This window comes from Meles meles, chromosome 11 (genome assembly GCF_922984935.1).
Source record: "Meles meles chromosome 11, mMelMel3.1 paternal haplotype, whole genome shotgun sequence".
Lineage (NCBI taxonomy): Eukaryota > Metazoa > Chordata > Mammalia > Carnivora > Mustelidae > Meles > Meles meles.
This window is the reverse complement of record NC_060076.1, coordinates 465,381-487,026: the sequence shown is the minus strand read 5'-3', so window position 1 is coordinate 487,026 and position 21,646 is coordinate 465,381. Positions and strand designations below refer to the sequence as shown.

The following is a 21,646-nucleotide window of genomic DNA, read 5'->3' as shown; positions in this document are numbered from 1 at the left end:
ACACGTCCACGCAGTCGGATCTACCTTTATTGACACATCAAACAGGTGCAGCGGGGGCTCCAGTACGTCTCCGAGGCAGGGGACCCCACAGTAGCGGCCTCAGCCCAGGGACTGGCCCCACCAGAAGCTGCCAGTGCAGACAGGCCAGAGGCACCCCACGCAGCTGGGCCTCCAGCACCAGCACTGGGGAGGCCAACGAGGGGGCTCCCCGCCAGGTCTTGCTGGCAGGCTCGGGGAGAGGCCCTCCAGCGACGCTGCTCTAGGGAGCATGGGAGGGGAGACGTCTGTCCATCGCGGTCTGAGTGCCAAGGGTAGCAGCAGCCCGGGGGCAGCTCTGGGAAGCCAGATGCGGGCTCCGATGCCGGAGGGAGGACTCATCGTCCTGGAAGCGAACAGCACGACGTCAGGGTGGGGGTGAGCGGACCCTGGGCCAGGTTTCTTGGGCTCTGCACTGCAGCGAACGAGCAGCTGGCCTGCCCCGAGCCCTCAGAGCTGACTCAGCCCAGGCGTGCAGGCAGGTCCGGGCAGCTCACCGAGTCTGAGCCTGCGTGGGCCGGGGCGCTCTGGAAGTCCACGTACGCATCCCTGGGGCCGTCCGGCAGCTCCTCCTCATACTCCGTCTGGTAGTCAGACTCGTCTGGGCACAGGGGAGGGCTGTGTTGGTCCCCACAAGGGCAGCGGCTGTGCCACAGCGGTCGTCAGGCCCGGGGGCTGCTGGGAGGGCCTGGCGGCCAGGGCGGCTTGCGGGCTGTGCCAGAGGTTAGAAGGGGCCGCTGCCAACGTCGCCCTCAGCTCTGCGGGGTGTGTCCTGAGCCCCGACTCACCGTCCACCGGGGCTGCCTTGGCCGGCTCAATGCGCGATACGATCTCGGCGAGGTCAGTGAAGGAGGCGTTGGGGCAGGTGAGGACCTGGAGGGCCGAGGTGGAAGAGACATGTGGCCAAGGCCACAGCTCCCCTGGTCCCCAGACCACAGCCCTTGGCTGCCTGGCCAGTCCCCCAGCCACTCTCTGCAAGCCTCTGTGGTCTCGGCCTGCTGAGGTGCCCGGCCCCCTGGAGCTGGGGCAGGGCAGGGCCTACAAGAAGTGCAGAGGCCGGAGCAGATCCCTACCCCGTCCCACCACGACCAGCAGAGCCCCAGTGAAAAACAAGGGATGTCGGGGCAGAGGCCAAGAGATAGCTCCCACAGGGCTGCACCCCTGCCCCCATCCTCTGGCCCCGGTGGGGGTGTGTGCCCAAGTCCCGCAGGCTGCAGGGAGCCCTGCACCTCTCAGGCCTGCTAAGACAGGCAGAGGACAGTCCCAGGAGGGAGGGAGGGGCGCCAGGTCGGGCACTCACGTCACAGGCCTTCATCTTGCTCGGCGCCTGTCGGTCCTGCAGCATCTTCTCCAGCACGCCACTCCGACCCCAGATGTCAAAGACTGTCCGGCCATGCTGGTACCCCACCTCCTGCACACACACCAGGGACCCGGGGACCAGGAGTCAGGAGGCCCCACTTCTCGGCTTGGACATGAGGGCAGGCACCGCGCCCCGGCTGCACTCACGCAGATCTCGTTGAACTTGCTGAAGTCCAGGGTGCCGTAGCTGTCGATGGGGGGGCGCAGGTACTCACAGTACTCGCTGTTCTTCACCATCTCCAGCTGCCGGACGCAGCACACGTAGGCCAGGCGCGTCTGGATCTCCGCCATGTTCAACACCTGCTGCCCTCACAGGGTCTGAGCCAGGCTCTGCGGCCCCCCCCTGGGCCCCGTGGCTCCCCTGCGGGTGCAGCTGCCTGTGTCTCACACCCCAACCCTTGCCCTCCCTCTCCCAAGGGGAGACACGTCTCTGCTAGGCCTGGGAGGAGGGCGGTGCCCAGCCAGGGTTCCTGGAAGGGATCCTGGCGGGTAATGGGCCTGCCCCCCTCCCCAGCGCTGGTCCAGGCAGGACCGACACGGACAGGGAGCAAGTGAGCACAGCCCCGCTGGCTTGGAGCCTGGAGACCACCGCAGCCCTCCTCCGCCCACAGCACCACGCTGGGCATCTCGGGGACAGAGGCACAGAGGAGCTACAAGGAGCCCCTGGCCGGGCCCCGGGCAGAGCTCTGGCTCCACCTTGACTTTCGTGGCCAAGGGGTTCCAGCGTTTCCACAGCAGCCACCACCCAGACAGCGCGTCGCCGTAGTTGGTGAGGTCCGTCTCATCCTGGCTGCCCACGTCGATGGCAATCACCACCTTCGCTCCCATAGACCTGGCCACGTCCGCTGGGGAGGAGACAGCTGTGGTTACCGCCTGGGACAGGCCTGCAGAGCCCCAGAAGGGAGTAGGGCTGGAGCTCGGGTCCATGTCCCTCCTGGACTAGTGCCGAACTATCCAGCAGGTGACAGGTGTGCCCACGGAGGGACGCGCCCACAGCAACGCGGGCACTTCCAGCTGTTAGTTCCAACTGTGGGCGCAGATGGGCCGCAATTGCTCTCAGCTCTTCTGCTTGGCCCTCGCGCCGGGTGCGGCTGAGCTGCCAAACGGCCGTATGTGGGAGCGCACGACGGCCCAGCGTGCGCACAAGGGCTTGCGTCTGCACGCGTCTGTGCGCTTTCTTGGGGCTCCACGAGCACACACGGAGGAAACCGCGTGCCTCCGGCTCCCGGGAGTGGAGGTGGCCACGGTACCTGGGAGGTTGTTGATGTAGCCCCCGTCCATCAGCAGGTGTCCGTCTCTGGGGTCGCAGAGGGGAGGCATGTAGCCTGACAGAGACATGCTGGCACGCACGTACCTCCACAGGGAGCCTGGGGGAGAGGCAGGGTGGAGGGCTTGCCACCAGGCCCTGCCAAGGGGATAGGAGGGGAGCTTTTTGCTGCCCACACCGGGTTCCTGCCCGAGACCCTCGGCCTAGAGCGCTGCAGCGCCGGGTCCTGAAGTCTACATGTGTGGCGTCCGGTGGTCGCACCAGGCCTGGACAGACAGACACACCTCCTGTTCCTCCTCCCCCCACAGGCTCTCTCCAGGGAGGGAGAAGGGGGAGGGCCAGAGGCCCCGGGGAGGCCCGGCCGGCTGTGCAGGCTCCCCACCTTGTGCTGTGGCCACAGCCTTCTGGGAGCCCCACGGTCCCACTCACCTCCAAGGAGACACACGCGCTCAGCTTACAACCCACTCTGACCTAGAAAAGGGCCCTCAGCGGTCACCCGCCTACTGGCCGCCTCCCGGTCCCCAGCCCTGCAGTCTCCCAGCCGCTGACCGGAGCCCAGAAACACACGCCCTTCATGTGCCCTCCGCACCCCCCACCCCCGGCCTGAGTGTGCCCTCCGCCACCCCCACCCCAGGTACAAGTGTGCCCTTCGCCCTGTCCGTCTCTGCTCTCAGTTCTCGCCGCCATCTCGCGTCCCGCAAGCTCATGGCAGGACCCTCTCTGGGTCCAGAGCTCCCTGTGCTGCTTGCCTTCTCTGGGTCATCTTGGTGCTTCCCCTGGCTCGGGCAGCTTCTAGGTTCCCTGCCTGCCCCACCCCCCCACCCCCCAGAGCAGGTCCTCGGTACCCCTCCCCCAACCCACGCTTTGGGGGTGGAGGTGGGGTGGGGGAGGGGGCTGGGCCCCGTGCGTGTCTGAGCCCCGATCAGGGACCCAAGGAGGAAGTGCTCACCGTCCGTGTGGACCCTCATGGCAGAGGCCGTGATGTCCGTGGTGACAGTGAAGTACGGGACCCACAGGTCCTGCAAGGGGACGGCACGACTCAGAAGGGCCATCCTCCCCCGCTGCCAACCCTCGACCTGCAGCCCTGGAGGCTCAAGGCTCAAGCCCTGCTTGGGGGGGGGCACCTCAATCTGCCGGTCCTTGAAGACGCCACAGATGCTGCTGTTAAAGCCGGCGCCAGAGAACATCGACGTGATCGGGTAGGTCAGGTCCAACACGGTCTTCACCATCGACGTCATGTCCTGCGTGGGCAAGGCACGTGTGACAGCCCCGCAGAGGGCGAGGGCTTCACCCCACCTTCTGGCCCGGGCCCTGAATGATCCCACGGGACCCCAGTCTGGGAAGGGCGCGGGGCCAGAGCACACACGGGTGCTCCCTGTGAGCACAGCAAGGGTGTCTGGGGGAGGGGCTCGTGCCAGGGCAGGAGCAGCAGCGCCTGGGGGTTCCACAAGGACGCGCACGGACGCTCTCACCGCCTGCTCGGGGACTTCGGGACCAAGCCCCGTCCAGGACCAACTCCCGGCTGGGGCCCCCAGCAGTAAGGACGACCCAGCACGGCTTCCCCGGGACGGGGAGCTGCCCTGCCCCAGAGTGCTTGGGGCTGACCCTCACATTCCACCACCACCGACACGCTACCATGGCAGACACTCCATCGGGGTCCGGGAAAGGTGGCCCTGTTGAGGGCCTTTCTGCCCAAACGCCCTAACGCTGTCTCTCTGGGGGGACTGAGGCCCATCCTTCCTCAGGAAGACGGGGGCCACTTAGACCTGCAGGGAGCAGGGCACGAGACTGGGCAGGTAGCACTGGCCTTGCCCCAGAACGCCCGGGTTCACGGCTGCCTCACTTCTTAAGGGTTAGGATGGAGAGGAAAGATGTGCCCTGCCCCTGGGTGGCCAGAGCCGAGGCCATGTGCGATGTGGGACCCCAGCTGAGGGTGAGGTGCCCCCCAGTGTGCTCCCACGGAGATGAACAGAACGCAGACCCTGCCTTGGGACAAGTGTGCTGCTGCAGGGCAGGGACTCGGGACAGCGTGGCACCCCCAGGGTCGTCCGTGGTCAGCAAGGCCACTCCTGAAGAAACCCCCGTCGAGCACCAGAGAGCCTGCGGAGCCAAGCCTGGAGGCCCCCACCACCATCTCCCTCAGCGTGGCAGGAGGCCGAAGGCTCCCCCAGAAAGGCAGCGACAGAGGACAGCCTGGACAGGATCCAGCCCATCCGGCCTTGTAGAGCGGCTTCCCAGAGGGTCCCATGACCCAACACACACTGAGGACAAGAATGGCAGCAGGCCCAAAGATCCGCGGCCGTTCCCACCGCTGAAGCAGACCAGCAGAGGCAGGGAAGGGCAACGTCTGCCTGGCCTGTGACCAGACCCTCAGCTGAACGACAGGTAACGTGAAACTCTCCTTCCAATGGTGCTGACCTCTCCGTGTTGACCTCAGTCACCTTGATAAAAGTAAGAGCCAAGTCCCCAACACTGATGTCCTTTCTTGCTCTGTGCTCCCCATTCCCCCACGACCCCGCAAACCCCGCTCTGAGGCCAGAGCCCGCAGAGCCGCGAACAGGGGCCCAAGTTCCCGATGTCCTCCCGCCCCGCGGCATTACGGGGACCTGGGGCTGAGCTCCAGGGAGGGCCGAGGCCCCTCACCTCAGCCCACTGCTTGGCCCGGATCCGTATCTGGCTGTAGTTCCGCTCCTCGGCGTACAGGGCACCCATGAAGGCCCCGATGGACGTCCCTCCAACCATGTCCACGGGGATGCCACACTCCGTCAGGGCCCGGATGATGCCAACCTGGGCACAGCCTCTACACCCACCAGGAGCACAGAGCATGGAGGGCACCGTCACCAGGCGCGGCACCGTGCCGCGCACCAGCAAAGGTGACAGAGATGGTCCTCCCGGGCCACCCCCTCCTCCTCAGTGCCCGCCCCTTGCGTAAGTCACAGAAAACGGGCAGACACAGCCCCATGGACGCTGCTGGGGTGTGAAGCTGAACAGGCTCTGCACAGACTTGGGAGGGGGGGAGAATCCCGGAGGCCCCCCAACAGGGGGCTTCTAATGAGGGTGGGGGTGGACCCGGACGAGCCCGTGCAGGAACAGGAAAGCCAGTGTGGGACCGAAGCCACCGCCCTGAGCCTCCAAACACTGTTCCTCTCTCCTCGGTGATGCCCACCGCAAGTTGCCAGTCACAGAGGAGATCGGGCCACGGGACCACAGCCAGGAGGGGACAAGCAAGATGGGTGGGCCACGAGGGAGCCAGGCAACAGAGACACACAAGCTCCAGGGAGCTGGGCCCAGCAAGCCCCGGGGCCCAAAGGGGTCTGTGTGCCCGACAGGTGAACGAGTGAGCAGAGCGCGGCTGGTGCGCTTGAGGGACGTGGCCTGTACCACGTGGATGAACGCAAGCGCCTCCCACTGGTGAGAGAAGCCAGACACGGAAGGACGAGGGGCCCCTGCCCTGAGGGACCTGGAGGGGTCACGCCCACACAGACGGTGGAGAACGGCTTCAGTACGGGAAGATGAACGTTCTGGGGACGAACAGTGTTTGCATGATCCCCCGATGAACTTCATGCCACAGATTTCACAGTCAGAAATATTTAAAATGATAAATTTTATGGCATATTTTAACACGATTAAAAATAATACTTAAGGGGCACCTGGGTGGCTCAGTGGGTTAAAGCATCTGCCTTCAGCTCAGGTCATGATCTCAGGTCCTGAGATCGAGCCCCGTATCCGGGCTCTCTTCTTCCCCCTCTCGCTCTGCCTGCTTCTCTGCCTGCTTGTGATCTCTGTCAAATGGATAAATAAAATCTTTTCTTTTTAAAAGATTTTATTTATTTATTTGACAGAGAGAGATCACAAGTACGCAGAGGCAGGCAGAGAGAGAGGAGGGAGGAAGCAGGCTCCCTGCCGAGCAGAGAACCCGATGCGGGGCTCGATCCCAGGACCCTGAGACCATGACCCGAGCTGAAGGCAGATGCTTTAACCCACTGAGCCACCCAGGTGCACCCATGGATAAATAAAATCTTTAAAAATAATAATAATATTTAATATCACCACCAAAAAACTGAACACTCAGGTATAAGCCTAAAAAAATTTTCCAGAAATTAAAGACAAGATTGATAATTTGGCATAGAACTGAAAAACTATAAGACAAGGCCAAATAGCAACTTTAGAAGTAGAGAGAAGGAGTGAAGCCTGGGAGGCTCAGTGGTTAAGCCTCTGCCTTTGATTTGGGTCATGATGCCAGGGTCCTGGGATCGAGTCCCGCATCAGGCTCCCTGCTCAGCGGGGAGTCTGCCTCTCCCTCTCCCGCTGCCCCTGCTTGTGTTCCTGCTCTCGCTGTGTCTCTCTGTCATAAATAAAAATAAGATCTTTGAAAAAAGAAGTGGAGATCCAGTGTCTGACGTGAAGAATGCAACCGGCGGGCCGGGCAGCGGGCCAGGTGCACTGCCGAGAGCCCCCCCGACGCAGCAGAAGCAGCAGCTCACTGAGTCACAGGACACCCCGGGCTGGCGACCACGGAGCCCGCTCCCCAGAACAGACGTCCAACCGCCTAGAGTTCGCGCGGGAGCCGGCAGAGGAGCCCAGAAAAAGAAAGGGGTGAGGCAGATGCAGCATCCAGAGGCACAGACGGTAGCCTGGACGGAACTGACCGTCAACTCCAAGCCTCCGGTCAAAGGAGCACCGTGAACTCCAAGCATAAATCAAAAGAAAGCCGTGGCCGCGTTGCCGGAAGCCCGAGACAAGGAAACTTCCAAGCAGCCCGGGAACAGAACGCTGTCCCCCAGGTGCTGTGCAGGAGGACTGGGCTCTCTGTCCTCTGAGGTCACAACACGACATCCACACGCCACCACTTCGCGCGAGAACAACGGTTTAAAGCAAGTCGAATTACGGAAATAACACAGGGAAGAGCAGAAATTAAGGAACCAGGAAACAAACACACGGTGAAGGGACGCGCTCGGGGGGGAGGCTGTCGGGAGCGGGAAAGCGCACGTCTGCACAGATGCCCCGGCTGGCGCAGTGAGGAACAGGTGTGAGTGTCACGAGGTGGGAAGAGATGGAAAGGACACGTTCCCAGAACAGCGTCGCTTGCCAAATCTGACACGAGAAAATCTGAATCGTACTATAACCGTCAACGTAACTGAGCCTTTGATTTTTAAATGTTCACAAGAAAATCGTATGTCCAGATGGTTTTACTAGTGAATGCCACTGAACATGTAAGGCAGAGTAACACAGATCTTACATAAAAATCTCAGAAAATAGGAAAAGCAGCAGCACTTCCCAACTCAATTCTGAAGCAAACAAACCCACACACGTCTCAAGAAAGGACAAGCGCACCCAGATTCACAGGGAGGCCAGCAGGGTTTAAAGAGGACAACACATCGTGGGCAAGTGAGTCTCTGCCCAGAATAAAGTGTTGGTTTCTGTTTGAACATCAGTGTAATTCGCCACTTTTTTTTTTTTTTTTAAAGATTTATTTATTTGACAGAGAGAAATCACAAGAGAGGCAGGCAGAGAGAGAGGAAGGGAAGCAAGCTCTCCGCTGAGCAGAGAGCCCGATGCGGGACTCGATCCCAGGACCCCGAGATCATGACCTGAGCCGAAGGCAGCGGCTTAACCCACTGAGCCACCCAGGCGCCCCTGTAATTCGCCACTTTAACAGACACCCAAAGCACCCCTTCACGCCGCACCCTCTGCAAGAGGCTAAGGACGGGCACTTCCTCCGCCCGACACCCAGCCTGCGGCAAGACCACACTTGAGACAGAAGCCAGCGCTTTCCCTTCCGTGGCAACAAGGAGAAACGAAAGACAAACATATTTCAGAAAGAAAGAGAAAAACTGCCTTGAGTCTCAAAAGATATAACTTGTATACAGGACAAAAAAATAGCCTAAAACAAAGTCACTAGAATTCGTGAATTTAGCAAAGCTGTAAGACGCAGCACCGAGGTACGCGCATCCGCTGTGTGTTTCTGGCGACGACACCGTGAACCTGACCTCACAACAGAAGCAGCAGCCGGTGAGACGCTTCGCTCTATGTTCGTTATATGTGACAATTTTGAAAAAAACAAAAAAACGGAAGGATGCGCAGGGCCTGAAGTCAAGGTTTTCCACAAGGCTGTCGAGCCAGTGTCCTGACAACACACACGACAGAGCCACGCGGTGACACAGTGACCTCAGGGGCCAGGAGGTCTTTACCGGAGCGGCTACAAAACAGCTTCGGCAGCCACGAGGCAACGGCAGGTGGGCCACGGACCTGTACAAGCCGGGCACACAGAGCTCCCGGAGGAGGGCAGCGTGCCTGTGACCTTGGGACGGCCACGGCGCTCAGAACGCCAGAAGCGATCCCGGCAAAAATGGAAAACCACGCTTCCGCAAAGCGAAAAACTGGGCTCGCTCCGGCAGCTCATGCACGTCGAAATGAAAACCCGTTCATCAAAGAAACACCACCGGGAAAGCGAGACGTCGAAGACTGAGACAAAGTTAACAACAAATACATCTGGCGAAGACTTGAGTTCAGACTCCATGACCGAGTCCCCTGAATCAGTAACAAAGACAGGCCACCAGGGAGACACGCGCGAGGGAGGCAAATGCTACGAAACAAAACAAGGACAAGAGCGGCCACAGCAATACATGACCTCATTAGTCCCCAGGAAGAGCCCCCCGGCGCGTGTGCTGCAACAGTTCGAAGTCCTGGTAACACCGAGGGCTGGCAGAGTGCGGGAGCGTGGACGCCGGACGCCGCCGGTGGGGGCGCGGAGCGTAAGCTGAGCCCCGCAAGCAGGAGAGGAGAGCGCGGCACACGCGGGATGATGTCTGCAGGAAGTCGCAGCCGTCCCCCTCAATCCCTCAGGTGACCACGGCCAGGAACCGGGGTGAGCAGAGCGTGGCAGACGGTGCACCGCGCTCCGCAGGACCGCGGAGGTAGCCTTGCGCTCGGAGGGCTGAGCGCGCGAAGCCACACACGAGCCTGCACGGAGCGGGACAGTGAGGCCAGTGAGACGCCTGCGTGCGTGTCCTCGGAGCGCGTCAGCACTGCACTCGAGGGACTGAGGAAACACCACGGAAGAGCACTCAGACATGGGAATTGTTTTTTAAAGGTTTTTAAAAAGATTTTATTTGTTTGTTTGACCGAGGACGCACATGCACGAGCAGGGGAGCGGCCGAGGGAGAAGCGACGCCGAGCAGGGGCCCCACGTGGGACTCGGATCACGACCTGAGCTAAAGGCAGACGCTTAACCAACTGGGCCACCCAGGTGCCCCGGGGATTAGAAATATTTTAGCAGAAGATCTATTTGAGAAAAATCACCTGGAAAGCGGAACAAAAAGGCAGATGGAGAACGAGGCAGATGGAAGACAGGAGGGCTGGGGGCCCATCTCGGATGCCTGACCGAGTGCCAGAAGCACCAGGAGCAGAGGACAGAGCCCGGGTGGGGGAACACACAGAACATTCCTCGGGGCCAAAGGTCATGATTTCCAAATGTAGAAGGGCCCCTGAGCCCACCCAGGGTAGTGGATGGACGGACCACTCCCAAGGCACATGGCCAAGTCCCTGCAGGGACAGGAACTACGAGACCCCCCCAGCTCTCAGAGAAAACAGGCCTCACAAATGAAGCGGCACCGGGCGTCCCAGCAGGGACGCTGGAAGCTCCAAGGGCAACGGCAGCACCCGCAGAAATTCTCGGGGAAAATGACTTCCAGCTCGGATTCCAGACCCAAACCATCCCTGAAGACATCTTCGGCTATGCAGCCTTTTAAAACTTCTCCTTTCCAAACATCCTCTCTTGAGGAAATGTGCAGAGCGGGAATGCTACCCAAACCAGGAACGTGTCAGGAAAGAGGGAGCCGGGGTATTGAGAAAATGAGCGGAATGCAGGAGGGACAAAGGCAGGTCCCAGGATGACAGTGAAGGGAAACTCCCAGACCGTGTCCCATCAGCCAGACTGGAAAGCAACCAGCAGAGCCCAGAGGTGGTGGGAGGCCCGGGCAGGGTGTGGCTCCCACACGCGGTGAAGCCGAGGCCATCCGGGATGGTGGCGAGCGCACTGACAGGAGGCGGCTGCTCCGGGGACGGCCTGGGCAGCCATCCGTGACACCCAGCCCACTGCAGCTACGGGGAAGGACCTACAGACACACCTGTGCAAGGACGCATGCCACGTGGTCAGACTGAGAGACACAGGGACAACCAGCGGGACCAGTGTGGGAGCCATACTGGGACTGGGAGTGGTGAGCAGGGAGAGGGACTGACAAGACAGAGGACAGAGGACAGACGGACAGGCGGACAGATGGACGAGCCGTGATAGGCAGATGATGGATGGACAGAGAAACGGAACAAAAACCGAACACACAGAGTAGGAATGCTATCTGGAAAGGCAGTCGAGCGGACAGCCAACACCACGCTGCGGGTCACAGTCTCGGGAACCCCCCGGACGCGCCGTCAGGGCTAGGCGGGAAGAGGACTGCGTCAGGGAACGGCCACAGGGCTTTTCAACTAAGTATTTTGACTAAACTAAATTTCCATTATATGCGCCCCGCAGCCCAGCGCTCAGGCCGGGTGCCCCGTGCTCCCCCCCCACTCCGAGGGGCAGGGGCCCAGCACGGGTGTGGCGGGCGCTGCTCTGCCCTTCCGTGAGCATCTGGCTCGCCAGCAGAAGGCCCGGGCCTCACTGCACCTCCTGACGGCGGCCCCGGGCTCCACGTCTGCCCCAGGTACAGATCCCTCTTTAAGCTCAGGGGAAAGGTGGCAAGGGCCAGAGTGACAAACGCGGGGCAGCAGTCATTTCGGGAACTGGAGGAAGCCGCGCGAGGTTTGCGAGCAGGTGAAACCAGCGCTCTGTAAAGTGCGTATGAAGACGGAAAGACACTCACCCGGAGCCCAACGGAAAGACTGGCAAACGGTAAGAACAGAGTTTTCAGAGGAGGCACGGATGGCTAACAGACAAGCAGACACTTCCAGCAAAGACTGTCAGAACAAGACCCGCATCTTCGACTCCGCCGGCAACCGCTAAATCCTGGGAGAGCCTGCGGGAAGCACTGCTCGGCCAGGCGGAGCCAGGTGCGGAGACATGCCTGGTCGTGTGTGGGGCTGACCTGCAGGGCCTGCGGCTAGGACGCTCAGCGCCCTCATCAGCACGCACGCACGCACACACAGCGGCTGCACGCGGGGACTCACCTTGCCCCCCCTCCCCCAAGCACCAAGGCAATGGCGTTGCCGGTCAGCACCCGAGCCAGGCGGGAGAAGTCCGAGTGCCGGTCTGGGGGCCTCTGGAAGACTCGCTGGTACATCTCCACCTGAGAGAGGGGCCAGGGGCCAGGGAGGGCTGGGCCAGGTCCCACACACTGTGGCCTGACCTGGGTGGTTTCCTCTATTCCAGACCCAAAGCCCTTTCCAGGGGCCAGCAGGAGACCGAGCGACCTCCCCCCCCCAGAATCCCCCAAATGGAGGCTGCGCTGGGCAAGGGCTATGAGGGCACTGTCCACTGAGCCGTGGGGCCAGGCAGGCTGTGGCATGTGGGCAGCCTCTGGGGCGCCCAGCCCCCCAGCCCCCAGCGCCGAGGCGGCGTTCCTCCTGCCCCTTGGTGGGCTCCGGTGACCTCCCCCCGCCTTCCTGTGAGGTGTGTGCGTGCCAGCATGCCTCCCCTCTGCGGCCCCAGAGACAGACGCCTGCTCATGGACGGGGGCCACATCCCTCTCCCAGGTCCAGACCCAAAAGTCAAGCTCAGGAAAACGTGAGCTCACGGAGAGGCAAGCCGGCCTCATCAGTGGCCCAGGGCGCTCAGACAACAGGGACCCGAAGAGGGAACGGGAAGGGACCACACTCCTCCGTCACAGAGCAGGTCGGGAAGGCTGCTCTGGAGGCCAGGCCCCCGCCCAGACCTCACCAGCTTGGGCAGGCTTCTCCTGGAGAAGACGCGGCGAGGGCAGCAGAGGTGCAGGTGGCCAGAGCACCAGCCGCGCATGTTCAGCCACTCGACCGTCCGCGAGGGCGCCGGCCCGTCCTCCCGGTGCAGCAGGATCAGCTGCTTCTGGGCACGCACGGCCGTGCTCTCCAGCATCCGCTCCAGCTGCAGGACAGCACAGCCTGAGGGCGCAGGCAGGACGCGGCTGACCGCCAGAGGTGGGCTGTCACAGGCCCCCACTCCAGCCCCTGCGCCATGGACCCGCCCCCACAGGCAGGAGGGTCTCGGGCAGGGCCTTGGCAGGTGGCAGCCCGGTCCCGGGAGCCAGCTCGGCTGTGCTCTGCTCTGCCCTTTGGCGGTCAGAGCTGTGACCCAGGGGTCTGCCTGGCCACGTGGCTGCTTCACACTGGGCTGGGTGAGAGTGGCCAGGAGGGGAGGGCCTCCTCCCGTCCGTGGCTCTCACAGCACCTCCTGGGCACACACTGTGACTTCCTTGCCGCTCTGCCAGCAGAAGAGGAACCTGCTTCGGAGTCGGGCAATTGTAGCCGCCCCAGGGTCAGAGAGGAAGCAGCGACCCCCGCAGCCTTGAAGCTGGAGACAAAGCGATGCCGCCTCACGGCGGAGAACAGACGGTGGCGGGTGCTCGCAGAGGAGACGCGGCAGTCATAAAAATGAGGGAAACAATGTGGATAAAGCTTAAACACCTAAGTGTTGAGAAAAAAGGACCCTTCAAAGTGATATAAACTAGGACACGATTTTTATCAAATTTAGGCCTGAAAACCAGCGCCGAGCACATTCGTAATGGGACGGGAAAGGCTCCACTTCACAAGAGGCCCCCTGGGGCCACTTCAGGGCAGCTGCCCTGCTTTCTGCGAAAACCACCAGAGGTCAATGCAGCAAAATGTTTCCAAAACATGCAGGCTAGAGCTGCGGGTGTTGGCTTTTATTGTCTTTTCCTGAGTTCTCCAAATAGTTCATTCAAAGGAAAAGACAGAGAAACAGGGGTGTGAAGAGAGCAGCGGACCAGGGCCGGCTGCCCTGACTCCCGGGAGGCACTGCCCGAGGCCCCGCCCCCAGGCCTCACCCCCGCAGCCCCCCGCCCCCGCTCACCTCGCCCACTGAGGGCTCCTGCTCGCCCAGGCCCACGATGAGGATGCAGTCAGCCTGCCGGATGCAGCGCTGGGTCCACGGCGTGAGCGTGCTGTCCGCCTGGTACAGCACGATCCGGTGGATGTCCTCCTGCTGTCCCAGCCAGCTGGACAGCCGGTACTCGTGGATACTGGAAGACACATGTGGAGGGACACCCATGCCAGAGCACAGACGGGATGGGCAGGCCCCACCGGAGACGGGCAGGAGGGCCCACAGACTCCAGGGGCTTAGGGGAGCGCAGATGGCGGGGCGCGCGGACGTGGAAGGTGCCGCTGAGGCTGCGCTCGGACCCCCGGGAGCCGGACGCTTGTCCCACACAAGGGCTGGCGCACCTGTCCAGGGCAGCAGAGCCGAGGCGCTGTTTCACGCTGTCACTGGCCAGCAGCAGGGCAGGGCCTGAAAACACGAACCCGAAGTACAGAAACCTGCCCTGGCAGCCCACGTCCTGGGACCAGCAGCCCCAGGGCCTCCGGGCCGGGCCCTCTGACCCTCCGTCTGCTGGCTGCACACTGAGACTGTGTGCGTTGAGGGCCCAGAGCTCGGTGAGCAGGGCTGGCGGGATCCAACGTGTGCAGTGGCGCATTTAGTCGCGTGGAGATGCGCATCTTTTCACATCCGTGTCTGACGGTGCCTACATGGACGCAGGTGCTGGGGCCTGCCCGGCCAGAGCACCAGCACCAGAATCGGCACACAGGTCCCCAGGGGCGCACCCACAACCCGGGGCTGGAGAGGACCCAGAAGTCCTGAGGGCCTCCTCCTTACCCCCGCCCTCGTACAGAGCTCTCCAAGAGCTTCGGTTACAAGCGGAGACATGAGAAATCACTGCCTGGTATTTTAACTAGGGGCACACAGAATAGGGGTGTGCGTCTGGTCCAACCGTGCGCGCGCACAGCTGCCTCGGATGTACGTAGCCGGGAAGCCGCTCCTCCCGTGGACTGCGGTGAGCGGCTCGGCCTGCTGGGGCCTGCACTCCTGGCTACAAGCTCGGTTGGTCGTCGGCAGGGCTCCTACAGAGGGAGGGAGACCTCTTAGGGCTGGGCTGTATCATGGGCCCTACTGGGCACCACAGTGATGTGCCTTGCCCACCTCTCTGGGACGTCATATGGGATGCGACGGGACTGGCAGGCTGTGTCTAGCTGCAGGAACACCAAGGAACCCTCCAGGGACCCCGGGCTGGGCGCTCCCTGCCCACTGGCATGTGTCTCCCGTGCAGACACCCCTGCCTAGACTCAGGGGGGCCCTGAGGGACCCCTTAGGGAAGTGTGGAGCCAGCAAAGGTGGGCTGCAGCTCCTGTGGTGACAACCCTGTCCCTGGCAGGGCTCTGCTGAAGGCCAGGTGGCAGGCAGGACCAGGGCAGGGAGGAGAAACAGGATGGCTCCCCCACATCTGCGTCTGTGGCTCCGCGGGGCACAGCTGAAGTGGGCATCTGGCCGGGCTGCTGCTCCAGCCTGCTCCGGCCTGGCTGCCAGACTGCCTCCTTCCCACACACTGGAAGCTGAGGAAATGGACCACCACCTCCAAGTGCTGAGAGAGAAGGGCTTGATACCAGCCTAGAATCTTCCTCCATGAGGGAAAGCAACCTGCATAAGCACGGGGACCGGGCTTTTGGCAAATGCGTCAGCACAGCAGTGGGCCAAGTTCAGTCTCTCGAACGGAGGGTCTGAGTCGCTGAACATCCCTGCAGACAAAGTGAATCTCGGCTCCCACCTCCCATCATCCCCAAAGCCATCCCCAGTGGACTGTAAACTGAAGGGGAACAGCAACACTGTGGAGAGTTTAGAAGAACATCTTCGCGTTGGGGCGGCGTGCAGTGCCGTCAGGAACACGCAAAGGCAGTAGTGATGAAGAGAACAGTCGAAAAACCGCCCGAATTAGAGCTTCTGTTTTCAAAGGACGTCACTGGAAGAACAAAAAGTCCAACCACGGAGAGAGACAGATGCAGTCTTGGCATCCAAACAAGGGACGGTGTCTGGGTCACATAAAGAACCACGCCCACACCGAGGAGAAGACGGCGACCCGACAGATGCTGGGCGACCATCGTCTTGGTCACCGGCGGACAGAAACTGAAGCCGCAGGGAGAGGCCGCCACACACGTGCCACAGCGCACAGCGACGGGACGGCCCCCCGAGCAGCGCACCGCACACTTCCCCAGCGACTTCGTCCAGGGACGCCCGCTGGCTCTGCCTGGGGAGCGTGCGGCGCTTCGTGCTGGGGTCGTGAGTTGAGCCCCAAGACGGGCAGGGAACTTCAACAACAACAACCTAACCCAAGGCATTCTCTAGGACAGACTGTATGTTGGGCCACAAAACCAGTCTGAATAGACTTAAGAGTGAAACCATACAAAGTATCATTTTCTGGCCACGACGGTATGAAACCAGAAATCAGTAACAGGAGAACCAGAAGATTCGCAAATGTGTGGAAATTAAATAACACCCTCCTGAACTACCCACAGGTCACAGAAATAACCTGGACACCAAAGGAAACAGAAACATAGCATCCCAAACGCAGGGAGGGAGCCGTCGGCTGTGGAGAGGAGCCCAAAGCTACCAATGTGCTTCAAAGAAAGAAGAAAGACCTCAAATCAGGGACCCAGCTTGCTTGCTTTCTTTCTTTAAGCCATTTATAGACTTTATTTTTTTAAAATGTACTTAGGTCTGGGAAAAACTGAGCAGAAAGTACACAGAGTTCCCGTACACACCCTTCTCTCCCCTACCTCCCCATGACTAGCATCCTGCAGGAATCTGGGCCCTTGTCACAGTCCGCGAGCCGATGCCGACGCATCGAGACGGACTAGTCAGCCTGCCTATCAGGGTCCTTCGCGTTGTACCCCGTACGGGTCTGGACAGACACGGAATGACACCTGTCCACCACTGTGCTTTCACACAGACGATTTTCACTGCCCTAAAAGTCCTCCACACACCCCGCTTCCATGTCTCTGGTCCCCTGGCTCCAGGCAACCGCCGTCTTTGCACCGTGTCCATAGCTCTGCCTTTTCCAGAGCGCCAGAGAGCTGGAACCACACGGAGTGCGGCTCCTCAGCCTGGCTTCTCTCACTGAGTAGTGGGCACTCCCGGTGCATCCGGGTCTTCGGTTTGCGAAGATGACGTTTTGTGCGAAGCACCGAATTTTACACCTTGGGTAAGTACGAAAAGAACAGCAGCTAGACCAGAGCAAACAGAAGGAAGAAATAATCGAGATTAGAACAGAGATAAATAAAACCAAGAAGAGAAAAACGATAGAGAAAATCAATGAGAACAAAAGTTGGTTCTTTGAAAGAATCAACAAAGCTGACAACCCTCAAGCTAGATGAATAAAGAAAAAAGAGAGAAGACGCAAACGACTAAAGTCGGGAATGGTAGTGGGACATTACTGGACAGAAGCAAGCGGAGGGTGCCCGGGGCTCCAACAATGTGGCCCTTCATCTTGGGGTTGTGAGTTCGAGTCCTATGTGGGGTGTGGAGGTTACTTAAAAAACAAAACCTTAAAAAAAAACAAACCACCAACTACTACTAGGAAGAAACTTCCTCCATCTATTAAAGGCCACACACGAGCACCCGAGCTGACATCACGGTCGGCGCCGCAGGACCAAGAATTCTCCCAAATGATCAGGAACAAGACAAGGACGCTGCCCTCGCCACTTCTGTTCGACAGCGTGCTGGAAGTCCAGCCAGTGATCTTAGGCAAAGAAAAGAGATGCAAAAGGTGTCAGACTATAAAGGGAAAAGTAGCACCTTGGAGATGACACAGTCTTACATGTAAAGACCCGAAAAATCCACCAAAAACTGGCACGAGTAATAAATGAAATTGTAGGACATAAATATGACGCAGAAGTCGGTTATGTTCCTATACACGGACAATAAACCATCAGGAAAAAAAGAGGTTAAGAGAAGTAATTTATAATAGCATCAAGAAGAGCAAAACATAAGGAATAAATGTAACCAAGGAGACAGAGACTTGTTCACCGAAAACCACGGAACATCACTGAAAGAGACGAAGACATCAGTATGTGGAAACGTGGCCCCTGCTCACGGGCTGAGAGACCAAACGTCGCCAAGTGTCCGCACACCGGGGGCGACCCGTCGGAGTCCCTGTGCCATTTTTAGAGATGGAGAAAAACCAGTCCTGAAATTCCTGCGGATCTCGAGGACCCTGAGCACTTAGAACCAGCCTGCAGAAGAACAGAGCCGGAGGCCTCCGCGTCCTGACTCCAGACCTGCCACGACGCTCGCAGTCAGCACCGCGCGGCGCTGGCCTGGACACGGACGCGTGGACCACGGAGAGCAGGGCCCAGAAATGAGCCCACAGCGATGGAAGCTAGTTCCCGGCGGGTGCCAGCATCACTCGGTGGGAGAGGGGAGGTTCCTCATTAACGAGAGCAGGAAAACTGAGTATTTATAAGCAAAAAACCAACTCTCTGCTAAACTTGAAACCTTTTACAAAAATGAGCCTCCAAACAGGTAAGTTAAATGCGGAACTTCAGGGGGTTCCCGGGGCAGCTCGGTCGGTTAACTGTCCGACTCTGATGTCAGGACCGCAGGGTTGTGTGGATGTGGAGCCTGACCGAGATGTTCCCTCTCCTTTGTCTCTCCCCACCTGCCACATGCACGCATGTTCTCTCTCTCAAATAAACAAATACATCTTTAAAAAAATAAACATAAAACTTCAGGCCTTTGAAAAAACATGGGAGAAAATCGAGGCCCTAGGGCTGGGTGCAGAGATTTTAGAAACGCTACTGAAGAGGGAAAAGGAGCTAAAAGGAGGTACGAGAACACCAGGGCCAGCGGAATGCGACCACGGCGTGCGGCCAGCCCTGTGGAAGCGTCAGGGCAGCGTGGGGGCCACCGCACCGCAGCCCAGCCAAGAGCCCATGTCCGCTCGGGGCAAGGCATTCTCCAACCTCAGCGGTCAGAAAACAAAGAACCCAGTCAGAAAAAGAGCAAACACCGGAGAGGACGCACAGACGGCGGAAAGGACGGGAGACATTCTGCTTCGCCCACCACGGAGAGATGCAGCCGGAGCTGCGACGCGCCCTCACTGCCCCCCCGCCACAACGGCAGTTGTGTGTGTCCAACTACCAGCGGACGGCAACAGCTCTGAGGGCCAGTGGGGACAGGGAGGCGCGGCGCAGTGCTGGCGGGGCGTGCAGGGGTGCTCCCCCAGAAGGACAGCAGGCCCGCGACCACACGCACCCCATGCCCACATGTGCACACTGAGCCCTTTGCCCAGAGAGTCACAGAGCCTCGTTCATAAAACCCTCAAAGCGAAGAAAGCCGAATGAATGCCCGTCCACAGACGAGAGGTTCAAGAAACCAGGTGTGTCTGGACTGTTGCCCCGTGGTGGAGGGGAGCACACGACGGACACGGGCGTCGTCTGAGCCGAGTGCGCCCGTCTGCAGGGTCACCCACGCAGGACTCCGTTCTCAGGGCGCCCTCAGAACCGGACAACCCAGGAGAACAGGGGTACGGTTGCCAGAGGGGCAGCAGGGCGCCCCGCCTGGTTGTGGTGGCAGGAACCTCCCAGCAGTCACAATGGCACAGAGCGCCCACCGACACCGGGGACCTCTGCAGACACACCAGTGACCATCCTGACGCCGACAGCATGCTGCAGTCGCTTAACCGGGGGGAAAGGGACATGATCCTCTCTTTGCTGTTTTTGTAACTTCCTGTGACTCTGTAATTACTACAAAGTCAAGTTTTGGTTTTTTAAAAGATTTTATGTATTTATTTGACAGACAGAGGTCACAGGCAGGCAGAGAGGCAGGCAGAGAGAGAGGAGGAAGCAGGCTCCCCGCTGAGCAGAAAGCCTGATGCGGGGCTCGATCCCAGGACCCTGAGATCATGACCTGAGCCGAAAGCAGAGGCTTAACCCACTGAGCCACCCAGGCGCCCCTAAGTAGTTTTTTTTTAAACAGAATAAGCTTTTATGGAAATGGCACGTCTCTGCTGTGGGACTCAGAGACGCGCTGTCGGCCTGGATGACATGAGTGACGCCCACAGGAGAGGAGCACGAGCCCGGCTTCGGGCACGGCTGTTCTGAGGCAAAGATCAAGACCGATGGGACAACGATGCCTTCTGTGTTGCAGAATACGTTTTAAGGACCTAGAGCAGTATCTTCCAATTTTATAAATCATTTTTATTTGGTATTTATTTAATGCTTTCTATTATCGAATGTCTACGTCAGGTAGAAACTGTGAGAATATACACTCTTCTCACGCTGTTTCACGACAGGAACAGAACACTCACTGGGTCTCTATCGCGCCGCGTTTTCAAAAGACAAGCCCTGAACCCTCCAGTATGCCTGCCTCACAGAAGACGGACGGACTGCCGTTACCGGCGCTCGCAGTTCTAGAAGAACTCATAAAGAACTGAACACAGAGCGCCTTGGGGCTCCTGCTGGCCCCATCAGTTGAGCATCCGACTCTTGACTTTGGCGCAGGTCATGATCTCAGGGTGGGGGGATCGAGCCCCGTGTCGGGCTCCGTGCACAGCAGGGAGTCTGAGATTCTCTCCCTCTCCCTCTACCCCCTCGCTCACTCACTCTCTCTCAAATAAATAAAACTTAAAAAAAAAAAAAGGAATACAGAACACTTTATGATTTGGGGAATTTCTAAGAGTTCTCAAAATTTCAATTCCTTGTTCTTGAATTCCAAAGTTTAACCGCTCCCAGGAATTCGGAAACACTACCCGAGCTCGCTGAGCCCAACCAAGGGCATCTTCCATGCGGTCAGCCGGCTCCTGCGGCCACCGCACGGTCCCCTCCGGGTAGGAGGCTCCCTGAGCCACAGGTGCAGGAGGGACAGCCCTCAGCCCACGAGACCGTGCCCAGCAGCAGGACCGTCAGGAGAAGCCGGGCGGACGTTCTCCTGCCCCCGTGGCAGCCCCGCCCCGGCACCCACGAGGGTCAGCTGTGAAGGAGCTGGCGCACCTGCACAAGGAACCGGAAGGACCACGAGGCCAGAAGGGGAAGGTCCAGAGGACCCAGCTGGCCTTGGGCAGCACGTACCGATGGCGCTGAGGGCGTGCTTGAGCTCCAAGGCGAAGGCGGTGAGGGGCACGTCCTCCGACACAGGCATGACAGCCACCGTGGAGAGGTTGCTGGCGGGGTTCCCCGAGTCCCACTTGCTGCCTGAGGTGTGCAGCCCAAACTGGTGACCTGCGGAGCACAGGGTGGCGCGTCAGCCTAAGGGGCTGGGCCGGCACTGCACAGTGTCTCTGTTCCTTGATGCCCCAGGGTGCAAGGGCCTGGGAGAGAGGAAAAGGCACCAGGGTTCGCTCCTGGCTTCCCGAAGTGTCTCGCGCCTGCCCACCAGACCAGCCTGCCTTCCCCGCGGAAGCAGCAGGCCACACTGTGAGCCTTTCACACACCTGGGACTCGGGCCTCAATGATGAGAAAGGCACGGCGTGAGGAAAAGACCCCGTGACCCAGAGAAACCTCGGAGAGTTCAAATGCTCTGCCAGGTGAGGCGTCCTACGGTGTTTCCACCATGGGCTCGAGAACCAGTAAGCGCGCCTGTGAGCTCGGAGCCACAAGCCAGTGCGGTAAGAGCCCCTGTCCCTGGGACCACAGAGTCTCTGTCCTCTAGATGCAAGGCCCAGGAAGCTCCATGCAGCCCTGAGGCCCCCCCGGCGCGGGGAAGGAACCACAGACCCGTTGACCCACAAGGTCACCCGTCAGAGGATCCCTGGAAGTTATCTCCAACAATCGTCATTTCTGGGCCAGCAGCCCGTTTTCACGGAGGCGGCTGGGGGGGTCAGCCTCACCCTCCTGCCGGCCACACCCCACACAGACCCTGGCCTCCTGCCGCCTGGACACGCCGAGGGCTCTCTTCCTGGCTCCCTCCTCTCTGTCTTTCCCAGTGACCTCTGGTGTCAGGACCCTCCGTCTGAGGCAGAACCAGAGGGGACTCTCTCTCAGCCTTCACCGGACCACTGGCAGCTCCGG

At 60.0% G+C, this 21,646-nt stretch overlaps 1 protein-coding gene across 1 annotated transcript in view; it reads right to left on the bottom strand.

Moving 5' to 3' along the window:
* Window positions 1–5: 5 nt before the first annotated feature.
* PNPLA7 (patatin like phospholipase domain containing 7) overlaps window positions 6–21,646 on the bottom strand; it is a 63,154-nt gene continuing 41,513 nt past the window's right edge. Inside the window, 16 exon segments of the mRNA XM_046023541.1 lie at window positions 6–343; window positions 346–382; window positions 534–637; window positions 825–909; window positions 1,337–1,447; window positions 1,543–1,695; window positions 2,092–2,240; window positions 2,646–2,762; window positions 3,612–3,681; window positions 3,787–3,903; window positions 5,306–5,462; window positions 11,828–11,946; window positions 12,537–12,719; window positions 13,665–13,833; window positions 14,036–14,099; window positions 20,708–20,857. Of these exon segments, the coding sequence (XP_045879497.1) occupies window positions 27–343; window positions 346–382; window positions 534–637; window positions 825–909; window positions 1,337–1,447; window positions 1,543–1,695; window positions 2,092–2,240; window positions 2,646–2,762; window positions 3,612–3,681; window positions 3,787–3,903; window positions 5,306–5,462; window positions 11,828–11,946; window positions 12,537–12,719; window positions 13,665–13,833; window positions 14,036–14,099; window positions 20,708–20,857 (2,102 nt within the window). The 3' untranslated portion in view covers window positions 6–26.